This window comes from Pseudonaja textilis, chromosome 16 (assembly GCF_049901715.1).
Source record: "Pseudonaja textilis isolate UNSWEBS1 chromosome 16, rPseTex1.2, whole genome shotgun sequence".
NCBI lineage: Eukaryota > Metazoa > Chordata > Lepidosauria > Squamata > Elapidae > Pseudonaja > Pseudonaja textilis.
In genome coordinates this window covers 9,811,200-9,829,799 of record NC_142005.1, presented here as the reverse complement: position 1 = coordinate 9,829,799, position 18,600 = coordinate 9,811,200, and the positions used below count along the sequence as shown (strand labels likewise).

Genomic DNA, 18,600 nt, shown 5'->3' with positions numbered 1-18,600 from the left:
CTCCTCAAACAAAAAAAAGCTGGTTTGATTTACCTGCCCGCCCGATTTTAAAAACTCGGGCACTTCCAGGCTGCGGATCTTTTTTTTTTTAACGGGATCAAATCTTTTGGGGAGTTTGCTTGCAGGCTTGTAAAGACGGGGTCACTTTTCTGCTTCTACTACAACCCCTCTTGCCGGTCTTTGGGCCTCGGGCTAACCTAGTCAAACTCTCTCCGTAATTTTCATGGGCGGCTCGGTGCCTGTAGAGAGTCCCGGAGGAAAAAAAATTAAAATAAACTGTTTCCACCCCGCTTTCCCCCTCCGAGCAAAGGACGAGAAGCCGCTAGGATTCAAGCCAGCGGGTTTGCTATTATTATCACCAACCGCAAAACACCTTCCAAGCAGGCTGGACTATGGATCTGGCCTCCCGTTAAAAGTCCAGAAGCCCCGAAAACGGCGCCAAGCTCTTCTTTGCAAAGCTGGACATCGCCACGAAGAAGCAACTTATTCAGAGGGGGATGTTTTATTCGCCGGTTCCCGAGGCCTCTTCCCGCTTCTGGGCCAAAGCAGGACCCCCTCGTCGTCGTCCCCCCGGAAAGACTTTTTTAAGGGACCCCCAAAGCAGCTGGCTTCGCCCACCGTGCCCAGCTCAAGGAAATCCAACCCCCTCCCCAAAAAGGGAGTTTTGGGCTAGAAATAAAATAATCCTAAGCTCCGATTTTAGAGCTGTGGAGAGAGAGAAAAAAAGGTCCCTCTTTCGTGGTGGCCTCAAAGTTTCCCCGCTTCCCTCTTGGCGGGTTCTGGTTCCTTCTGGGCGAGCCGAAGCCGCTGGCTGCTGGATTTCGGTTCGGCAAAGGGCTGCACCGAGAGTGGGACGCGGACGGTGTCGAGGCCGTTCACCTGCAGCGCGGGAAGATAAGGCGGGGGGGCAAGGAGAGTCCCGTGAGACCGCCGCGAGCAAAAAAAAACTGGATCTCTCGGTAGGAAAACTCAACTCTCGGTTGGACGGGGGTTCCTCCCGTTCTCTTGGGAGAAAGTGGGGACAGGCTTTTGGCCTCAGGGTGCCCCCTTCCCACCCGCCCCCCCAATGCTCCATTCTGCCTACCTGGGCAGGTCTGGAAGCCAGGGAGGAGGAGGAGGAGGGCAAAAGTTTCCATTGTTTTTCTTGCAGGTGTTTCATAACCGAACTAGGCAACGTTATCAGCGCTGATCTAGTTTGGGTAATGTCAGCGAGGAAAGCACCACCGTCCTCCTTCTCGACACAAACTCCCTTCTAGCACTGATGATGTTGCCTAGTTGGGTCATGAAACGTCTGTAAGGAAACAACCAAACTAAGGAACCCATTGCCCTCCTCTGGTCCTTCTCCTTCTCCTCCTCTTCCCTTTCTCCTTTTCTCTACACACCCCACTCCCTTCCAGCACTGATGATGCTACCTAGTTGCGTCACGAAATGTCTGCAAGAAATACAACTAACCTCGGAGGGTTGCCATAGAGGGAAGACCAAAAAGGCAGCCTCTTCCTGGTGATCTGCCCTCCACGACTGCTACCCAAGAGGTAGACTATTCCTGCACGAAGAGGCTCCTTTGCTAATGGGGGGCCCTGTTTATTTTTATTTTGTCATTCCTCCTTTCTATGATAACGTCAAGTCCCCTTTTTGAGCCACCGTGGATGGCCAGGTCTCCAGGTCACCAAAAAAATACTCGTCGGAAGTCCAAGAGGGAGCTTACCGTGACGTCGCACCAGTAGCTGCCCAGTTGGGTGATGGGTTCTTCCGGGAGAGTCAGCGCCTGGGGGGGCACTACAATTCCCAGCTGGAGAAGGAAAACAAGAACAACATACAGCTCCGTTAAAACAGGGTTGCAAACGGGTTGCAAAGTTGTGTTTCAATCTAACACGAGGCGGAATTTCGATCCCGTCCCCGAGGGGATGTTTTGTAAAATGTGCAAAACAAGGCACTGCTCTCGCAACTTTGAACAATCCCTAACCGAATTGTTGTAAGTCAAGGACTACCTGCATTAAGGCGGACGTCTCCATTAGTCCCAACACAACCATATAAATACCTCACCAGCAAACCCTCCTGCCTCCCCAATGAGTACAGATTAACATCACAATCACAAACACTAGACCAACAACGAAGTACACAATACCCCCATCAAGGAATTACCAATGCAGAGCAACAGACTAACAATAAACCATCACTTAATCCAGAAAACACCAAGACTCCTCCCACCATGCCTGTCGGAACAAGCCACCGGTTAAGAAAATAAGAGCAAACCCCACGCCCTTCTAATACTGATGATGTTACGTAGTTGGGTAACGAGACGTCCGCAAGAAAACCACCCAGCTCAGAGATTCCCCAAGGAGCCCAGAAATGTATAAACCTCACATTGCGGAGAAAGTGCCGGCAGACAATTTCTTTCGTCAGCTCCCACTGGTCACACTCGTTCACACCAATCTCCAGGGTGCAATTCTTCAGGAACCGGACAGTCTATAACGAAAAGGAACAGAAACAAGTGTAAGAGTGTGTGTGTGTGTGTGTGTGTGTGTGTGTGTGTGTGCTCTAGATCTGTTAGCAGAATTCTAGTATTTGGGAGAAAGGAGGGAATAAAATTCAAATTTTGAGAAAGGAGAGGTTATTTACCCCACTGTACTGGTAATTTTTGCTGATAGATGATAGACAAATAGATAGATAGATAGATAGATAGATAGATAGATAGATAGATAGATAGATAGATAGATAGACAGACAGACAGCCAGACAGACAGATGATAGAGCAACAGACATAGATAGACAAACAGATAGGGATAGATGGATAGGATAGATGGATTAGATAAATAAGATGGATGGATGAATGGATACATAGATATAGATGGATGAATGGATGCAGAGATATGATAGATGGATGGATACATAGAAATAAAAGATGGATGGATTGATGGGTAGATAGATATGATGGATGGATAGCAGCTTCTCTTTCACAATTCAGCTTTCAAATGAAGCTCACTTATCAATAATGTTCAGAAAATTTCTTGCCAATTATCCTGTTCCTGCAGGATATTTTGGGGAAAAATTATTCTTCCCAGCCTCCATACCTTCATACCGCTGTGGCTTTGTAATCTTGGCAACTTCCCCTCTTCACGTAACTATGGAACAAAAAACAGATGCAGAAAGGAATCAAGATATTTTTTTCTCTCCTGTTCCCGCTGCGTAGGGGGGAGCCCAGAGCCCGGCGCAAACTTTACTCGGTTTTCCTCTTCGAAAAACTTCTTGTTTTCGGGTGAGGCGTAAACGGCCCGGTTGTGGAAGAGGAGATGGTTACGGCCGAAAGACCGGTGGACCAAGACGGTTTCGCCGCGGTTTCCCACGTCTGCAAATCGAGATATGGAGAAAAGTTGGAGGCAGGCGTGTGTGTGTGTGAGATCCTTGACTCTTGCCAATGTACAGATAATCCTTTTTTAAAAATCTTTTATAAAACATCTCATTAGGTGAACAATCTGGTTCCAGGTTTTCACATTTCCATACAAATGTGACCATTAATTCCATACTAACTTTTATATCCAAATTTATATATTATTACCTTTTTCTTTAAATAATCTCATATATTACTTAACAATATTATCCATGTTCTTATTCAATTTCTATATTCATTATTCTTTTTTATACAATCTCATTTCATATTATAGCTTAGTTCATTTTTCTTTAAATATTCTCCTGTCTTATTAGACAATATTACCCATCATCTTATTCAATTTCTATAGTAATTATACACATATTCTTACAGTACAGATAGTCTTTGACTTACAACTTAACTCCCTAAATGACCGTTTGAAGTTACAACGGCAACAAAAAAAAGCGACTTATGACCATTTCCCACATTTATGACGGTGTCAGTGTGTCAAAATTCAGCGGACAGAATGGGCAGCCGGCTCATATTTATGACGATTGCAGCGTCTCCGGGGTCGTGTGTGCGATCCCCTTTTTTGCAACCACGTCAGGCTCGCTTAACGGCCCGTGTTACTCACTGAACAGTGGCAGGTTTTCACTTAGCGACGGCGGCAGGGAAGGCCCTGAAACGCGGCGAAACTCCTATGCGGAGGTCAACGGTGGGGAGGGTCTCGTACCTTCCACCGGTTCAGTGAGGATGAGTTCGAGGGGCTCTTTGGGCCGGTGCTTCAGGTCCTCCACCAGCCGGAAGACGCGGAAACGGGGGTGTTTGATGCGAGGCTCCCAGCCTTTTTTGCTCAGCGGGACTTTCCACCAGCGCTCTACGACGACGGTCTCCTGCAAGGCAGAGAAGTCGGCGAAGGGCTTGGCCACAAACCGAGATTGTTTTAGCTAGTTTGGGGGGGAATGCAATGGAGGAGGTGGAGTGGGGCTGGCTGGGACCCCCCCCCCAAAGTCCAGCTGAATCTAGCAAACTGCGTTTCTTTTTCTTTCCCTTTTTCCTCTCTTTCTCTTCCTTCCCTCCTCCCTCTTTCCTTTCTTCTTTCCTTCCATCTTCCCTCCCGCTCCGTATTTTTACTCCTTTCTTCCCTCCTTCCTCCCATGCAATCATGTCTCTCCTTTTCTCTTTCCTTTTCCTTCCCATGCTTCTCCTTCCTCTTCTTTCTTTCAACTCTCCCTTCCTTTTCTTCTCTTCCTTCTTTCTTCCCTCCTTCCTCGCTTTTCCTTTCTCTTCCTCTTTCTTATCTACCCATCTCCTTTCTTCCTCCCTCCTCTCTCCCTCTTTTTCCCTTCCTTCCTTCCCTATATATCCACCCATCTCTTCCTTCCATCCAACCTTCTCTCTCCTTTTTCTTCTTCCCTCCCTCCCTTTTTCTTCCTTCCTTCCTTCCTTCCTCTTATCCGTGTCCAGGAAGCCCATTCAGACGACCCAGCCTCTCCCGGGCCACCTACCCCGCTCTTTTGGACCTGGGCAGCATCGCAACACCCATCCTCCACAGCCCTCCTCATCTGCAGCCCCAGGCGTTCTCTCCTGGTGGTCCCCCATCCCTCCTTCCCACTTCCCCGCCAGGGCTGTCCCGCCCTCCCCCGCCAGACCGGACCCCGAAGGGCCCCTCCCGGCCCGGCCGAGCTCACCCGCGGGGCCGAGAGGCTCAGCCCCCTGGGCAGGAGAAGGGGAAGAAACCCCGCCGGTGCCCCCAACACCGCGCGGCCCAGCGCCGCCGCCATCATGGTTCCCACCACAGGCCCCGCCCCCCGACGACTGCGCAGGCTCGGAAGCCCAGCAGGCCACGGCTAAGCCCCGGCCTCGCGTAGCGCCGCCTGCTGGACATACCCCTCTTCCCGCGGGCGGCGGCACCACGACAGCCCCCGGCTGTTGACTCGGCCGGGCCGGAGGGATCCCGAACGGGTGGGCTGCTTCTCAATGCAGGGGTCTCGGGGAGGATTGCCTCGGAGCGTGCCTCCCCACTCCATGGATGCAAAGCTTTAATGGGGTGGGAGTGAAGGGGGACTCTGAGCATGTGAAGAGGGCTGTGTGTCACCAGCAAAGGCACCCCTGCCTCCCTGCCGTGAATGCAAAGTTGCAACAGGATGGTGGTGAAGGGCACTCTTGGGCATGCACAGAAGGCTGGCTCCCTGCCAAACAGAAGGAAACACAGTACCTCTGAGCATGCACAGAGAGCTTTCCCTCCTGAATGTGAGAAAGATTGGAAACACCCTTTAATTTGGAGGGGATGGTACAAAAGATTCATTTCCTCCCGATATAAAAACAATTTCCCAAAGACACTGTGCCTCTGAGCGTGTACAGAGTGTTTTCTTTTCCACAACTCCCAATGTATTTTAATCTTTGAAAACCATTCAAGTGGTTACAAATGGGGTGACAAATGGGGTGACCCATCAAGCAATGCCACCCCTCCCCATAAACCCGTTTCGAACGGGGTGGGGGGGGCATGTAGACAAGCCACCATGGGAGGGGCCAGAAGTGGGAGGAGCTTAGCATTGTGGTCACAATGGGGGTCTGTTGTGCCTCTGGTTGCCAGTTTCATCGGGTCACAATGGGGCCCTTGGCTTGAGGCCCTGTCCTTCAGGGGCCACTCATCCCTGGGCAGATGCCACCCAAGAGCCAGAGACTGTCCAGGGACCTCGCTGCCTGCTTTGGGGCGACGCTAAGCCTGCTTGGACCCCCCCCCCTTTGAGCTTCATCTGAACTTCGCCCTCGAGGAAACATGACCCCCTCAAACACCGAGTGAGCCTCCGCAGCGCCATCTGGGCACCGCTGCCCGTCATAGCTGGTTCACCCGAGGCTAAGCCAACAATCGTGGCTTGCTGACCCCTGGTGGCCAAACCTGGCAGACCCAGATCCTTTCCTGTATAGCCCAGGACCAACTCATTTGGGTCCCTGGGATGCTCCTGGCAGAAGAAAAACACAAACTTCCCGCTAAAAATTTCACACGAAGAATGTCGTGCCAGCCAGACAGCCCCACGATGCAAACCCATGGCTTGTTCTTGGATAACCCAAGATCACCTGAAAGGCCAGAGAAATTGGGAAACTGTTTCAAATTCGGCCCTTGCATTTTGCACGTGGCATCCAACGTTGCAGACCTTTGTTTTGCTGATTGCAAACTTGTTCGCGTTTGCAGCTCGGGAGGGTTAAGTAAAAGGAATGTTTTTATTTAAAAGGTGGGAAAATGTCAACTTTTCCTCTTCTCTTCTGCCAGGGCAACAACCCTTGCCCGCCTGGAAACTTTGAGCACCCGTCCTCGCTACTGCCCGCAGTGCTCCTGAGTTCGAGGGCGCCAGTTCCAATCGGCGTGGTCCCAGTGCCCCGGCAGATTGGCTGAACCCGACTGAGATCTACCAGGTAGGAAAAAATAACCCCGGTGTCAAACCAAATCTGGCTAGCAGGAGGGGCTGATGAGCACCATAGTTGCAGCCCTACTGGGAAGACTACACATTTTCAAACTTGGTTAACTTTAATGTGACTGAACTTCCAATTCTGCTTTTTCAAACCTGGTCATTTTTTTAAGGGGACTAGACTTCCAACTCCCACAATTCCCTAGCCAGCGTGGCTAATTGGCAGAGCATGATGGGCACTGTAATAATGCAGCCCTACCGGGAAGAGCCTTTTTCAAATGTGCCAACTTTAAAACGACTGGACTTTTTGTCTGCCTGCTTTTTCAAACTTGCCAACTTTTCAGATGACTGGATTTCAACTCCCAGAATGGGATTTGAAATCCAGCCATCTTAAAAAGTTGCCAACTTGAAAAAAATAAAAAAAAACCCGCTATTTTACACTGCCAGACTAAAAAGGAAATATTTAATATACAAGTGTGCAAGTTTTCACGGTTAACTTCTGTATCGCCTAAACTGGTGCTTCGTGTAATTTTTTTCCCCCCTGCCTTCCTGTAACAGGCTGCCAACCTCACCGTTTTTGCTAGTGACAATCAACACTCCGATCGGCCAGTGCAGCTGGATTTCCACTTCACCCATGGCAGCCAGGGTGTCAGCCACTGGCATGGGCTTCTGCAAGGATCTACCCTTTTCCTGGACACTCCTCGGCTGGCACTGGATTTCAACAGCCGGGAAAGGTGAAGCCAAAAACCGTGTTTAAAATTCCTTGAAGGTTTCGATCGGGGCGGTCTGGGCCTTTGGCCGGATTGTGTTGTGTTATTAGAAAACTTGAATTTATGACTGTCTCATCTGGCCTGATCCTATAGCTTGACCGCCACTCTGGAATACATCGAAGAAAAAACAGGCGCAGAGCAAGTGCTGGTCAACTTCCGTAAGGCTCGGCGAGACCGAGGTAAAAATAGGGGCTTTGGAGGAACTTTTTATCCTGGTGGCGGTTTTGGGCTGGGAGCGAATTTCCAAGTCTCGGAAAGAAATATATATATGGGCTGCCCATAATTAATCCAAACGATAAAAGAAAAAGGAGAATTGGTTAAGGATGAAATTGGAAGAAGGCGAGGGTCCCCAAAAAGGTTAACACACAGGCACTTACAGCCCCGAATTTGTTGCTAAGCGGGACAAGTTGTCTCATAAATACGAATCAGTCGCCCAGTGCCTGAATTTTGATCATGTGGCCGGGGAAAGGCTGCAACGGTCGTAAGTCTGGGAAAAAACGGTCGAGCCACCTCTGAACGAACTGCTGTCTACCTGTACCTTCTCAGCGGGCCAACACCTTGCAAAGAGAAGCAGAAGGTGCCCAAAACTTAAGTGATAAACCCCGACTGGATCCGAGGGGAAATTACCCCAGGAAGCAGCGGCTCCCTTTCTGCACCCACTAATCCTGCTTCCCCCCTTCTCTTTCTAAGGCGACTTGCTACGAGCTTTTGGCTTCTTGGGTTTCGAGCTCGTAGCCCCCGACCACCCTGGCCTGCCCCCCTGGGAAGACACCATCTTCATGGCTTACCCCCTGGAACGCGATCTCGGCTGGAAACCCCCACCAGAGCCGGAATGACGCTCGTGGAGCCTGTGGAGGCTGGAAGACCCCCGATTGGGAGCAGCGTGATTTCAGAGACCTCCCCCAAAAAAGGCATTAAAGTGGCATGAAAGCTTAGCAGCTTCTGAGGCCGAGGAGGGAGGGAAGGGGTAAATTGAGGGTATCCCTCCTGCGCCCCTCCGAATCTCCCGTCCCATCCCAACACAAAATAATTGGGTTCGGTTTGCGGCGGGGCCCACAAGCATCCTCGTCCTTTCTCCCCCACAACAACTCTGGTCTGAAATCTTCTCCCCCCACACACCTCTGTATTTTTGGAACTGCTAAACACCAGCCTTTATTTCAGACAAAAATATATAAACTTGAGGCGTCTCATCGCTGCCCTTCGTGTTTTAACGCTTTGGATTATAGGGGTGAAGGGAGAGAGTTTGCTTTGCATGTTTGCTTTTTCAAAACCAAACTCTTTGCAAAAACAAACGCTCCCTTTGCCGCTATATTATCCCTGTCCTTTTAGACAACCACCCCACCCATCTCCACACTCCAGTTTTGGACCCACGATACAGGGTGCCAGGCACTGCGGCTTAGGCCAAAGAAACACAGGCTGTCCCAACCTTTCCAGACAGGTGCGGGACCCAAAAAGGAAAAAAAAAGGGTACAGAAAACGAGGGATGGACTCAGGGTCTTAACAACCCAACGCGAACATAAACTTGAGTTTGGGGTGGTGGCAGAAACACAGCCAACCCCCCTCCCGTCTTCTGTGCAACTTCCCAGGGAAATGGCGATAAAGGCTTTCTGCAGTCCAAGAAACAATTCTTTCAATCTGCAGCAAAGGAAAGGAAAAAAAAAAAGATGTTTAAGAAGTTATAAGATCTGCTCTTGGGGTGGGGGAGAAACACCCTCCCCCTCCCTTCCAAAGGGATTGGATCTGAGGTGCAAAATCTGGAGCCGAGGAACCTGGTTTAGACCGAGCTATCATGGGTTAAATTTTTCCGAACTAAATGGAAGATGGACACGGCCACATTGAGAAGGCGGAAGGACCCAAAGGCTGGGACACCAAGCAATCCGAGGTCTCCCCAAACTTATTCTTGGTGCACAGTCACCCAACGTTTTACTCCTCACCTGCCTTCCTTCGGGAGGCTCATAGCATCACCAAATTCTCCTCCCCTTCCGACACGGAGGTACCTTCTGCGGGATTCAAGAGATAAAGATTGGCATTTTGGGTAGGTGGAGGGGGGGGGGGAAGGGGAGGGAAAGGTTTGGGGGAGCTGAGAGAAAGAAGGATCCCACAGGTGGTCAGGGGTTTATTATAGCCAGCAGGGAAAGCAAAAAAAAAAAAAAAAGGGTTGGAAGAAAAACTCCCAATTGCATTTTTTAGAGAGAGAATAAAGTCGGCACTCATTTGGGGGACGGGGGGGTTTGAGCCTTTTTGTCTGACCCAACCAGGGGGGGAGGGCTGGGGTAGGACAAGCTGAGTGGCATCTCCTCGGGATTCTGCCGCGTACCTGACAGGTTGTCCGTCGACATCCCTGCAGTATTTCCCTAGGGAGACGAGCAGAGACCAGATTTGCAAGGGCGCAGGAATCAACACGGTTAATCATATATTAATCGGTATTCAATGGGGGGGCAGGACGATGGGTGTGTATGTATTGGGTTTTTTTTAAAACACACTTTAAAAAAAAAGTTTTGTGTGTTGTTTCTGGGACTTGTTGAAGTTTTGTGTTCTAACTTGCTATTCAATAAAATAAAAATCCTGAAAAAGTAAAAAGGAAACAAGAGCTTTGCACGATTGGTCACCTAGGGCGGCCCCTCCGAGCTCAAGATAGAAATACCAACCAGGAGAAGGTTTAAAACCTTATTATATTTGGCTTTTTTTTTTTTTGCTGCAATGGGAGCCCCTTCCTTAAGTTTGCAGGTCAAAAAGCAGAGCATGTTTATTTTTGCTATTAAAGAATTCCTGCCAGGCAGGGGGTTGGACTAGAATACCCTTCCAGCCCTTTTATTTCCTCTCCCCTTCCTTCTTTTTCCTTTCCTCTTCCTTTCTCCCTTCCTTTCCTTCCCTTCTTCCCTTTTCCTTTCTCCTTTCCTTCTTCCCTTCCCTTTTTCATTCCCTTTTCCTTTCTCCTTTCCTTCTTCCCTTCCTTTTCTCTTTTCTTTCCTCTTTTTCGTTTCCTTTTCCCTTCTTCCCTTCCTTTCCTCTTTTTCCCTTTTCTTTCTTTCCCCATCCCCATCCTTATTCTATCCTCATCCACAGCAACAGGGACTAGCCACATAGCCAGCCTACCCCAAAAGAAGCCGGATCCGTGTCCCAAATACCAACCAGGTTTCTGGGCAGCTCCCTTGAGGTCGCCCCATCTTCGTCCGGCAGCTTCCGAACCGCGTAGCCCAACCGGATCAGCTCCTCTCCCACATCGACAAACTGGGGGAACAGAAGCTTCCGGGCTGAAAAAACCGGCCCTCGGGTGGGCCAAATCTCACCCCCGAAAGCCGTTTCTGTTTTCCCCTTAAGCCAGGATTGGTCCCTCACCTGCCCGTCGGTGGGCTTGAACAGCCGGACGCAGGGACGCACGCTGTCCCCCACGGACACATAGGTGCAGACCTTGCAGAACAGCAATTTCCACTGGGCGCAGTGGGTCAGGCGGTCGAATTCATCCAGGGCAGCCTCTTCCCAATGTGGCCCTATTTGCAGGAAGTCGGAGGCCGGACGTTGAATGCGGGATTAAGCTTCCGTCAAAGGTTCCCGCCACCCTTGGGAACGGCTCCCAGAATCCCCCAGAAAGGAAGAAGATGGAGTGACTCACCAGTTGGGGCCACGCCGGCCAAGCTGCACTCGATGGCCTGGAAAGGGAGGCTTAGGAAATCACCCCTTCGCCCCCACAAAAAAAAAACAACCCCCCCAAAAAGGGGGGGGGGGAAAGGAGGTTAAGAGGAGGAGCAGGAGGAGAGGCCAATCCTGGCCACCCCACCCCAATAGTTCTCGTCCCAATATTCCACCCGCCCCAAACCGACGAACTTTCTTGCTGCAGTTGCTCAGTGAACCTCTGAGGTTGTGAAGCTAGTTACATGTTTATTAAGTAAATCTGGGTTCCCCCCCCCGCCCCCAATTGTCAGGAGGTCGCAAAAGGCGGCCACAGGACCCCGGCGACACCGCAACCATCATAAATGCGAACCACTTTGATCAGCTGACCAGGGGAAGGCTGCAGCCAGTCATTAAGCGTGGAAAAAAAATTTTTTTTTTCAGCGCCGCGGTTAACTTTGGCCACTTAAGCGAGCAGTTGCAAGTCGAGGAATACGTGCACGTTGCCGTATCCCCTCGTTTCGGTTTCAAGCTGCTGCACTGCTCTTTCAAACCCCTTTCCCCCTCTTTCTGTTGCCAACTCGAAAAATACCCTAGAAATATTTTACGAGTTGACACTGCCCTGGCGAACGGCGGTTTGCTCCAGCGGGACGAGCCCAGCTGACGTCCTCTCCAAGACTGTCAAGCCCCGACAAACTCCCAACTTCTTGCTCACGGCCACGACCACCGAGAATCCAGGACCCCAATTTCCCGATCCCCAAGATGGAGGGACGACACCCCCGGTCCGCCCTCTCACCGCAACAGCCGCAGCTTCTCCAGAGGCGCCTCCCCGGTGTCCCCGAAATCCACGTAATAAATATCCAGGTTGCCGTTGTCCATGGTTCCCAGGATCTTGGCCCGATACCAGTAATGGTCTTCGGGGTAGTAGGCGGCTACAATGTCCCCCACCTGCACGCTTTCCAGCTGGAGGAGAGAGAGAGAGAAGATAGGGGTAAATGCCTGGGTGTGTGTGTGTGTATGGAGTGGCAGGATGGAAAGCTACACAGCCTGAGTAGATATTGAGAACGATAGTTCTAACTATTGTATGTATAACATTTATTATCGGAAATGTCAGCAAGAAAGGGGCACATACTATCATGCACGGTACATTCACCGCCTTAAGAAAGTATAAAACATCTTTAAAGATCCATTTCATCCTGGATACCCTTTTTTTAAAACTATTACCATCTGGCAGACAATACAGGAGAATAAAAACAAGGACAAATGGGATGAAAAACAGCTTCTATCCCAGGGCAGTCGCTCTATTGAATTCTACTGCATAATGCAATATTAATGCAATATCAGAAGGTTTTCGATTCAATGCGTAGAATGCGAAGGACGTGTGTTGGTGTTTGTTTTCGTAGTCATAATGTACACCGAAGACGGTATTTAATTTCGTTGTACAAGGTGCAAAGACAACGAAGTAAACTAAACTATAAAAAATATTTGGGGGAAAAAAAAAATTACACAGCCTTCCCGTGTCGGCCCTCACCTTGCCATTGTCGGTCTCGTAGTACTGGGTCATGTCCCGGATGAGTTCGTCTAGGGAGAGAGCTTTTGTGTTGATAATCTGGATCCAGAAGTGGCTGGGATTCTCCGAAGCCGAGACGTAGACCTCCAGGTGATCTTTTGAGCGGATGTTGAAACCCGGGCTGGAGGCTTTGAGAGGCAAGGCAGGTGAGTTAGGGGAGGGGTGGACTTACCTGTAGGGCGAAAGGCGGCGGCGGCAGGGGGAGGGTTAGGGCAGGGGGCGCCAAGCTTTTGGACCTCAGGGACCACCAAACTCCTAATTTCAAATCCCGCGGACCACTAATAGGAACCCAGAATGCCGCTTGCGGAAGCGCCTGGACTCCCAAAGGATGGGGTCCTTCAGGCACTTAGCTTGGCTGCCTGTTTCTGCAGCCTTAAATGCCCAGTCATTTGGACCCGTTTCCCACAGAAAGCCGAAAACCCGCTGGGTGCAGGTGGGATTCACATTTTTTAACCACCGGTTCTGTGGGCGTGGCTTAGTTGGTGGGCGTGACTTGGCAGTCATGTGACTGGGTGGACGTGGCTTGGCGGTCATGTGATTGGCTGGGTGTGGCCAACTCAACATCACTCACATCGAGGCACGCATCTTCTCACACCTGGCCTTTCATGACTGTGGGGATGCTGCAACAGTCGTAAGTGTGAAAAATGGTCATAAGTCACTTTTTTCAGGGCCATTGTAACTTTGAAGGGTCACTCCACACTAGCAAAGTACCAGCAAAGGAGGGAAAAAAAAACTCCAGAGAAGTACCAGACAGGAAGTCTAGTCCTGCCAAGAATGTTAATAAGGGTTAACGGAGAGGCAGTTTCTGTAAGCAACCCCAGAATGTTTCCTTCCTGCCTTCCTTACAGGATTAGCCCTGTAATTTCTTCTAACAACCGGTTCTAGCGAATAGGTGCAAACTGGGCATGTGAGCGCTTCTGGCGAGGAGGAAGAGAAAGAAGCGTGGTGGGAGGAGGCTTGGCGGCTGGCCAGAGGGGCGGCAAGCGCCAGGGAACAATGCCGCGATCTCATAATCACAACCGTCATAAATACACGTCCGTGGCCAAGTGTCTGAATTTCAATTGCGTGATCGTGGGGGAGGCCGCCGCGGTTGTGTGGAAAATGGCTGCAAACCGCTTTTTTGAGGGCCACGGTAACTTCCAACGGTCCCTAAGCGAACCAACGTATCGAGCTACGAGACCCAGCTCAATCCTCCATGTCCCGACCCAGTCTACCCTCAATTTTGTTGCTCACCTTCAAAGGCGGACATCGGCACAGGCTGATTTGGGGACTCTGCTCCGCTCGACTCTGAGGGAACCCCCAAGCGGTAATCCAGAGGCCCATCGCCCGCCTCTCGGTGGAGGTACCCAAGATCTGGCATCTGACTGCGAGGTTCTACGCAAGAGTAAGGCCGCACTCCTGGTTCACCAGCCGCTACCGCTGCCGCCTCCTCCTTCCGGGTGCCCAGCGGTTGTTTGCGGTGCGAACGAGCCAACACGAATTGCAACAACTTACTGTGGACAGCGTCGTCCGACAGTTTCTCGCGGATCAATTCCTGCCGGCAGAAGATGGGTCAGGGGCAGTTGTCTGCTCCGAAGCCCCCTGTCCTTTGCGCCCCCCTCAACCTCCATTCCCCATTGGCCCTGGCGACAGGAAAGGCACCCGGCCATTAAAACGCTCTGCTAGCTCCATTCAGTTGCCTGGACTCCACCCCCAGCAAGGGATTATGGAATCGTTAAAAAAGAAGAAAAATCAGAAAATGGGGCAACTTTTAACAAATGTCTCCCTTAGCAACAGAAATTTCAGGCTCCCTTGTGGCTTGAGATCCGCTGGTTCAAGGCCCAGATCCTGCACACGGTTGAGGAAACCCAGCCCAGATAAGCTCTCACCTTGGCGGCCTGGACCTCCTTGCGAGTCCCGGAGAGGCTGACGATGCGGGTGAGCGACAGGGCCCCCTCCGCTTCGCGGTCACAGTCGATCTTGGCCCCAGTGCTCTGGGATATGGCCCTCACGGTCTCGCCACCCTTCCCTGGAGGAGGAAGAGCGACAGCAGCCGTGAGGGACGAAGAAAGGGAGTCGAGCGCCTGGGAAGAAAAAAAAAACCCCTTCCGTGGGATCCGTGGAGCTGGGTTGGTCTTCCGGGCAGACGTTTCACGACCCAACTGGGGAACGGCATCAGTGCTAGAAGAAAGGGGAGCGGGGGTGGGGTGTTTGGAGAATAAAGTAGAGGGCAAGAGGCAGAAGAGCGGGAGGAAGAAAAAAGGAGAGCAAACGAAAAAAGGAGGAGAAGAAACAATGAAACTCTTGGGGCTCTTCTGAGCTTGGCTCTTTCTTGGCAGACGTTTCACGACCCAACTAGGGAACGTCATCAGTGCTAGAAGGCAGGAGGATTTGTAAAGATGAGTTTCCCGGCAAGACGTTTCATTACCAAACTAGGCAACGTCATCCGTGCTATGCCACCCATCTTTCAAATCCCAACTCTCCATTGCCAGCTTCCCAAAACGAGACAAAAATCAGCCCTCCGTAGAAGCCCCAGCCACAGCAGCTAAAGACCACCAAGCCTTGCGGGCCCCTCCCCACAAGGAAAGCTTTCAAGGGCTCCGAGGAGGAGGAGGAAGAGGTACCAATGATCCGGCCGATGGCCCGGCTGGGCACGGAGATCTTCTCCACCATGGGCAGGCTCTCCTCCAGGATCTGGTGGATGGCGGCTTTGGCCTTGCACACCTGCACAGGGGAGCCCGAGATCCGGATCAGCCGCTCCTTGCCGGATCCCTCCAGGTCCACATTAATACGGGCATGAGTGTCCTTCCGCAGCTGGGAGGAGGAGGAGGAAGAGGGGAAGGAAATAATTGGGGGGCTCGTCCAGCTTCCGGGCTTCTTTTGCCAAAAGGAGGGAGGGGGTGTCCACCCACCAGCCCCCTCCCCTTTGTTAAGGTATTGAGATTTAAGAGCTGACCAGCTGTAAAGCTGATGCAATGTAAGGCCAATGCAATGAAGATGAATTCCACCATAGCGTGGGTATTGCCCTTTTAAGACAAAGAATGGGTCCACAGAAGTCATGACCTCTTTAAGAGGTGTCTATAGAAAGGTAGCCATTGGAGGGTGTGTTTCTCTCTCCTGGTGTCCAGTCTTCATGGTAGAGTTCTCAGTGCAGAGTTCAGAAGAGTGATTGCTTCTCAGGTATTTTGCCTGCCACGTATTTTTCTGTATTGTATGTGTTGTGTATAAACCACTGTGAAATGTCTAAGGCTGTGTGTGCTGTGTGTTGCTCCTGGGTTGTCTCATAATAGTAGCCACGCTGCAAACGCTCCGACACCTTTCCTCCACTTGCCTGGTTCACCTTGGTCCCCTGCCGCCCGAGAAGGTACTTCACTGCCTGCTGGGGCACCTTCAGCACAAATTCCATTTCTTCCTCGCCCACGAAAGTGACGCGCTCCTCTGGGGAAGGAAGAAACGAAAGCTGAAGACCTGGAGATATCCCCCTTCCCCACTTTTGGAGGTAACCTAAACCTCCTAAAGAACAAAGGGTGTAAAAAAGCCCCCTCACACTACCTGACTCTGTTGTTACATCCTCTAACTGTCCCCACCCCCCCATTCCTTTAACCTCAAACTATCCACTATTGACCTCACCCCATTCCTCAGAGGTCTGTCAGGGGCGTGCATAAGTGCACCATCGTGCCTCCCGTCCCTGTCCTATTGTCCCCATTGATTCCTACCTATTTCCTGTATTCTTACTCATGTTTAGTCTTACACCTATTGTCTTGTAAGCGAAGGACAAATAAAATAAATAAAGTTTCTAGCCTGGTGCCTTCATCCCTGGGCCAAATTTTCCCTTCCCTACCAGGAAGAACGGAAGGACGGACATGGGTGCAACATCTGCAGAAAAGTCCAGGTTGGGCTGCCATCTATCCACCCGGGACTGAATTTGGGGGGAGGTTTTTTTTCAATATTGCAAGGTGCGGCGGGGGGGAACGGGACTGGCACGCTCACCTTGGTCCTCCCGGTATCGGCGGTACAAGATGTAGAGGATGGCAGCGCTGGCTGGGATGCCAAGGGCCAGGGCGATCTTCTGCAGGCCGGTCAAGCCTCCGGCCCAGGCGCTGCTGCAACTCTGTTGGTCAGCCATAGCTCTGCAGCCTCTAGCTGTCCCCTAAACATTGGAGGGAGGGGGTTTGTTGGGGTGTGTGTGCAAACTTCTGGGTGGGGGGGGGAAGGAGGCAGCAAACCTCCCTCCCCCAAAAATCAGGCTGCTTGTAAAGAGTTTTGGCTTTTCCCAGTCGTTTAAAGGCATTCAGGGCGCCCCTCCCTCTCTGGCTTCCACCCCCCACCCCCAGCCAGCAGCTCCCTTCTTGTAGATCTCCAAGGAATCCACCCAGGGAGGCCTGGATCCCCCCCCTTCCCCAGCCCACCTAAAGAACAAAACCAAACATCCGTTTATTTTTTGCAAATTGCAATTCTGGCTTTTCTTTTTCTTTTTCTTTTGCAAATCCTGCCCAAAAGGCGAAGCTCCGCAAAGGGTGGGGTCGAGGCGCCCCCCCCTCTAATGCAGGCTCCTCCACCCATGCAAAGCCCCCCCGCGGGCAGCGGTCCCCAGAGGAAATACCCTCCCCCCCACAACTCTTTCTTTAAATTTTAAAAAAAAACACGTTCGCAATTAGGAAGTTTTTGCTCGTTTCTTGGGTGGCGGGGGGGGGGAGAGGAGAACGGTGGGGGTTGAGCCCTTGCAGCCCTCCGTTTGGTCCTTATTTCCTCCCCTCCTTTGCAATGCCGATAGACTGCTCCTGCCTCGGGAAGCTCCACGGTTCCCCCGCTGCACACAAGAAAAGGGAAGTTTTGGGGAGTTTTTTTTTTCCCCTCCTGGCCCGGGTGGGGTGTGGGGGGGGTGTTCTCCGCTCCTCTTCCTCTCTCGGCTTCCTCCAACTTTCTCCTCCTCCTTTAGGGTCCAGAAATATATGGGGGGGTTGTAATTCCACCACTTAATTGCAATTTAATTCGCCTAGTTTCGCCCCCCCCCGCACCCCCGCCGCTTTATTTTGCACGCCGATAATGCAACCCCGGCTTGCAGCCGCCTCTTATTCCAAGAGGCTTTCTTGCAAATAATAATAATAATAATAAAAAACGCATCCAGGGATCCATTGCCAAGTCCTCCCCGCGGTCCGCCCCCACCACGACCCCTACCTGCACAACTGGCGTCCCCCACGTTCCGCCTCTGCGGGACCCGCTATTTATAGGCTCTGGCTCCGCCCTCTCCTCCCCCAACCCGCGCGCGCGAGCCTTTCAGCCAATCGGCGGAGAGAGCTACCTGCCGACGGGTGGGAGAGGGGGGGGAAATCGGAAAGGAGCGGCCAATCGGGAACGAGCGGTCGGGCGAACGAGAGAAACGGGTGGCGTTAGGACCTAGGTTAACCAATAGGCGATAAGAATGCGGGAGGGGGGGGGGCAGGCGCGGTGGAGCCAATCAGCAGCGAGCGTGGGCGGGAGAGGGACTTTTAACTGTCGCTCCGGCCCCTCGCGAGCGGCACGTGGTTTCCAACAACAGCGAGCTATCCCAGAATGCTTTGCGCTCCAATGGCTGAGACACCATTGATTACCCATAATGCCCTGAGCAAAGCCATGATGGACGGTTGAAAAGGGATTTTTTTCAACTTATCTTCAAAACAATCCCAAGTTTTAGCAGTTTGCAGGCAAAAAAATGGACCCTGCTGAATTTGTTCATAACCCTTTATCCTCAAATTGACAATTTAATCAATTTTTTTCCCATTTTGGGTGGGCCAAAATATCAACTTCTTGGTCCAGCCTCAGTTGGCACCTTGACCGCCCTTGCAAAAAAAACCCCCAAATAATCTTCTGTGCATAGACTGAGAAAAATATTAACCATAGTTTGTACAACAAACTA

The 18,600-nt window shown here is 51.3% G+C and overlaps 3 protein-coding genes across 3 annotated transcripts; 1 reads left to right on the top strand and 2 right to left on the bottom strand.

Annotated features, from left to right (window-relative positions):
* Positions 1–486: 486 nt before the first annotated feature.
* On the bottom strand, positions 487–5,188 carry MRPL9 (mitochondrial ribosomal protein L9). The gene is made up of 7 exons (XM_026720252.2): positions 5,058–5,188; positions 4,100–4,259; positions 3,221–3,345; positions 3,071–3,121; positions 2,365–2,466; positions 1,706–1,789; positions 487–879 (listed from the first exon to the last, which is right to left on the bottom strand). Exons 1-7 carry the CDS (start codon positions 5,151–5,153, stop codon positions 748–750), a joined length of 750 nt encoding a protein of 249 aa, XP_026576037.1. The 5' UTR covers positions 5,154–5,188; the 3' UTR covers positions 487–747.
* Positions 5,189–6,380: 1,192 nt separating this feature from the next.
* On the top strand, positions 6,381–8,609 carry OAZ3 (ornithine decarboxylase antizyme 3). Its single transcript, XM_087914187.1, is given in 6 exon segments — positions 6,381–6,454; positions 6,641–6,704; positions 6,706–6,783; positions 7,335–7,510; positions 7,640–7,725; positions 8,237–8,609. Coding segments are annotated over 6 exon segments (624 nt in total). The 3' UTR covers positions 8,383–8,609.
* A 62-nt stretch (positions 8,610–8,671) lies between these two features.
* On the bottom strand, positions 8,672–16,855 carry TDRKH (tudor and KH domain containing). The gene is made up of 13 exons (XM_087913606.1): positions 16,695–16,855; positions 16,036–16,142; positions 15,329–15,518; positions 14,594–14,733; positions 13,959–14,259; positions 12,687–12,853; positions 11,952–12,118; positions 11,160–11,224; positions 10,886–11,037; positions 10,679–10,777; positions 9,864–9,900; positions 9,481–9,546; positions 8,672–9,181 (listed from the first exon to the last, which is right to left on the bottom strand). Exons 1-12 carry the CDS (start codon positions 16,828–16,830, stop codon positions 9,500–9,502), a joined length of 1,608 nt encoding a protein of 535 aa, XP_087769732.1. The 5' UTR covers positions 16,831–16,855; the 3' UTR covers positions 8,672–9,181; positions 9,481–9,499.
* Between the last annotated feature and the right edge of the window lie 1,745 nt (positions 16,856–18,600).

Excerpts from the sequence above, each read along its gene's own strand:
- MRPL9 (XM_026720252.2), bottom strand. The coding sequence starts at position 5,153 with ATGATGGCGGCGGCGCTGGGCCGCGCGGTGTTGGGGGCACCGGCGGGG. Across the intron at positions 4,260-5,057 it reads TGAGCCTCTCGGCCCCGCGG|GAGACCGTCGTCGTAGAGCG; the intron begins GTGAGCTCGGCC and ends TCTGCCTTGCAG. Across the intron at positions 2,467-3,070 it reads AAAGCCACAGCGGTATGAAG|ACTGTCCGGTTCCTGAAGAA; the intron begins GTATGGAGGCTG and ends TTTTCGTTATAG.
- TDRKH (XM_087913606.1), bottom strand. The coding sequence starts at position 16,830 with ATGGCTGACCAACAGAGTTGCAGCAGCGCCTGGGCCGGAGGCTTGACC. Across the intron at positions 12,119-12,686 it reads ACGAGACCGACAATGGCAAG|CTGGAAAGCGTGCAGGTGGG; the intron begins GTGAGGGCCGAC and ends TCTCTCCTCCAG. Across the intron at positions 11,038-11,159 it reads GGCCGGCGTGGCCCCAACTG|GGCCACATTGGGAAGAGGCT; the intron begins GTGAGTCACTCC and ends TCCTGCAAATAG.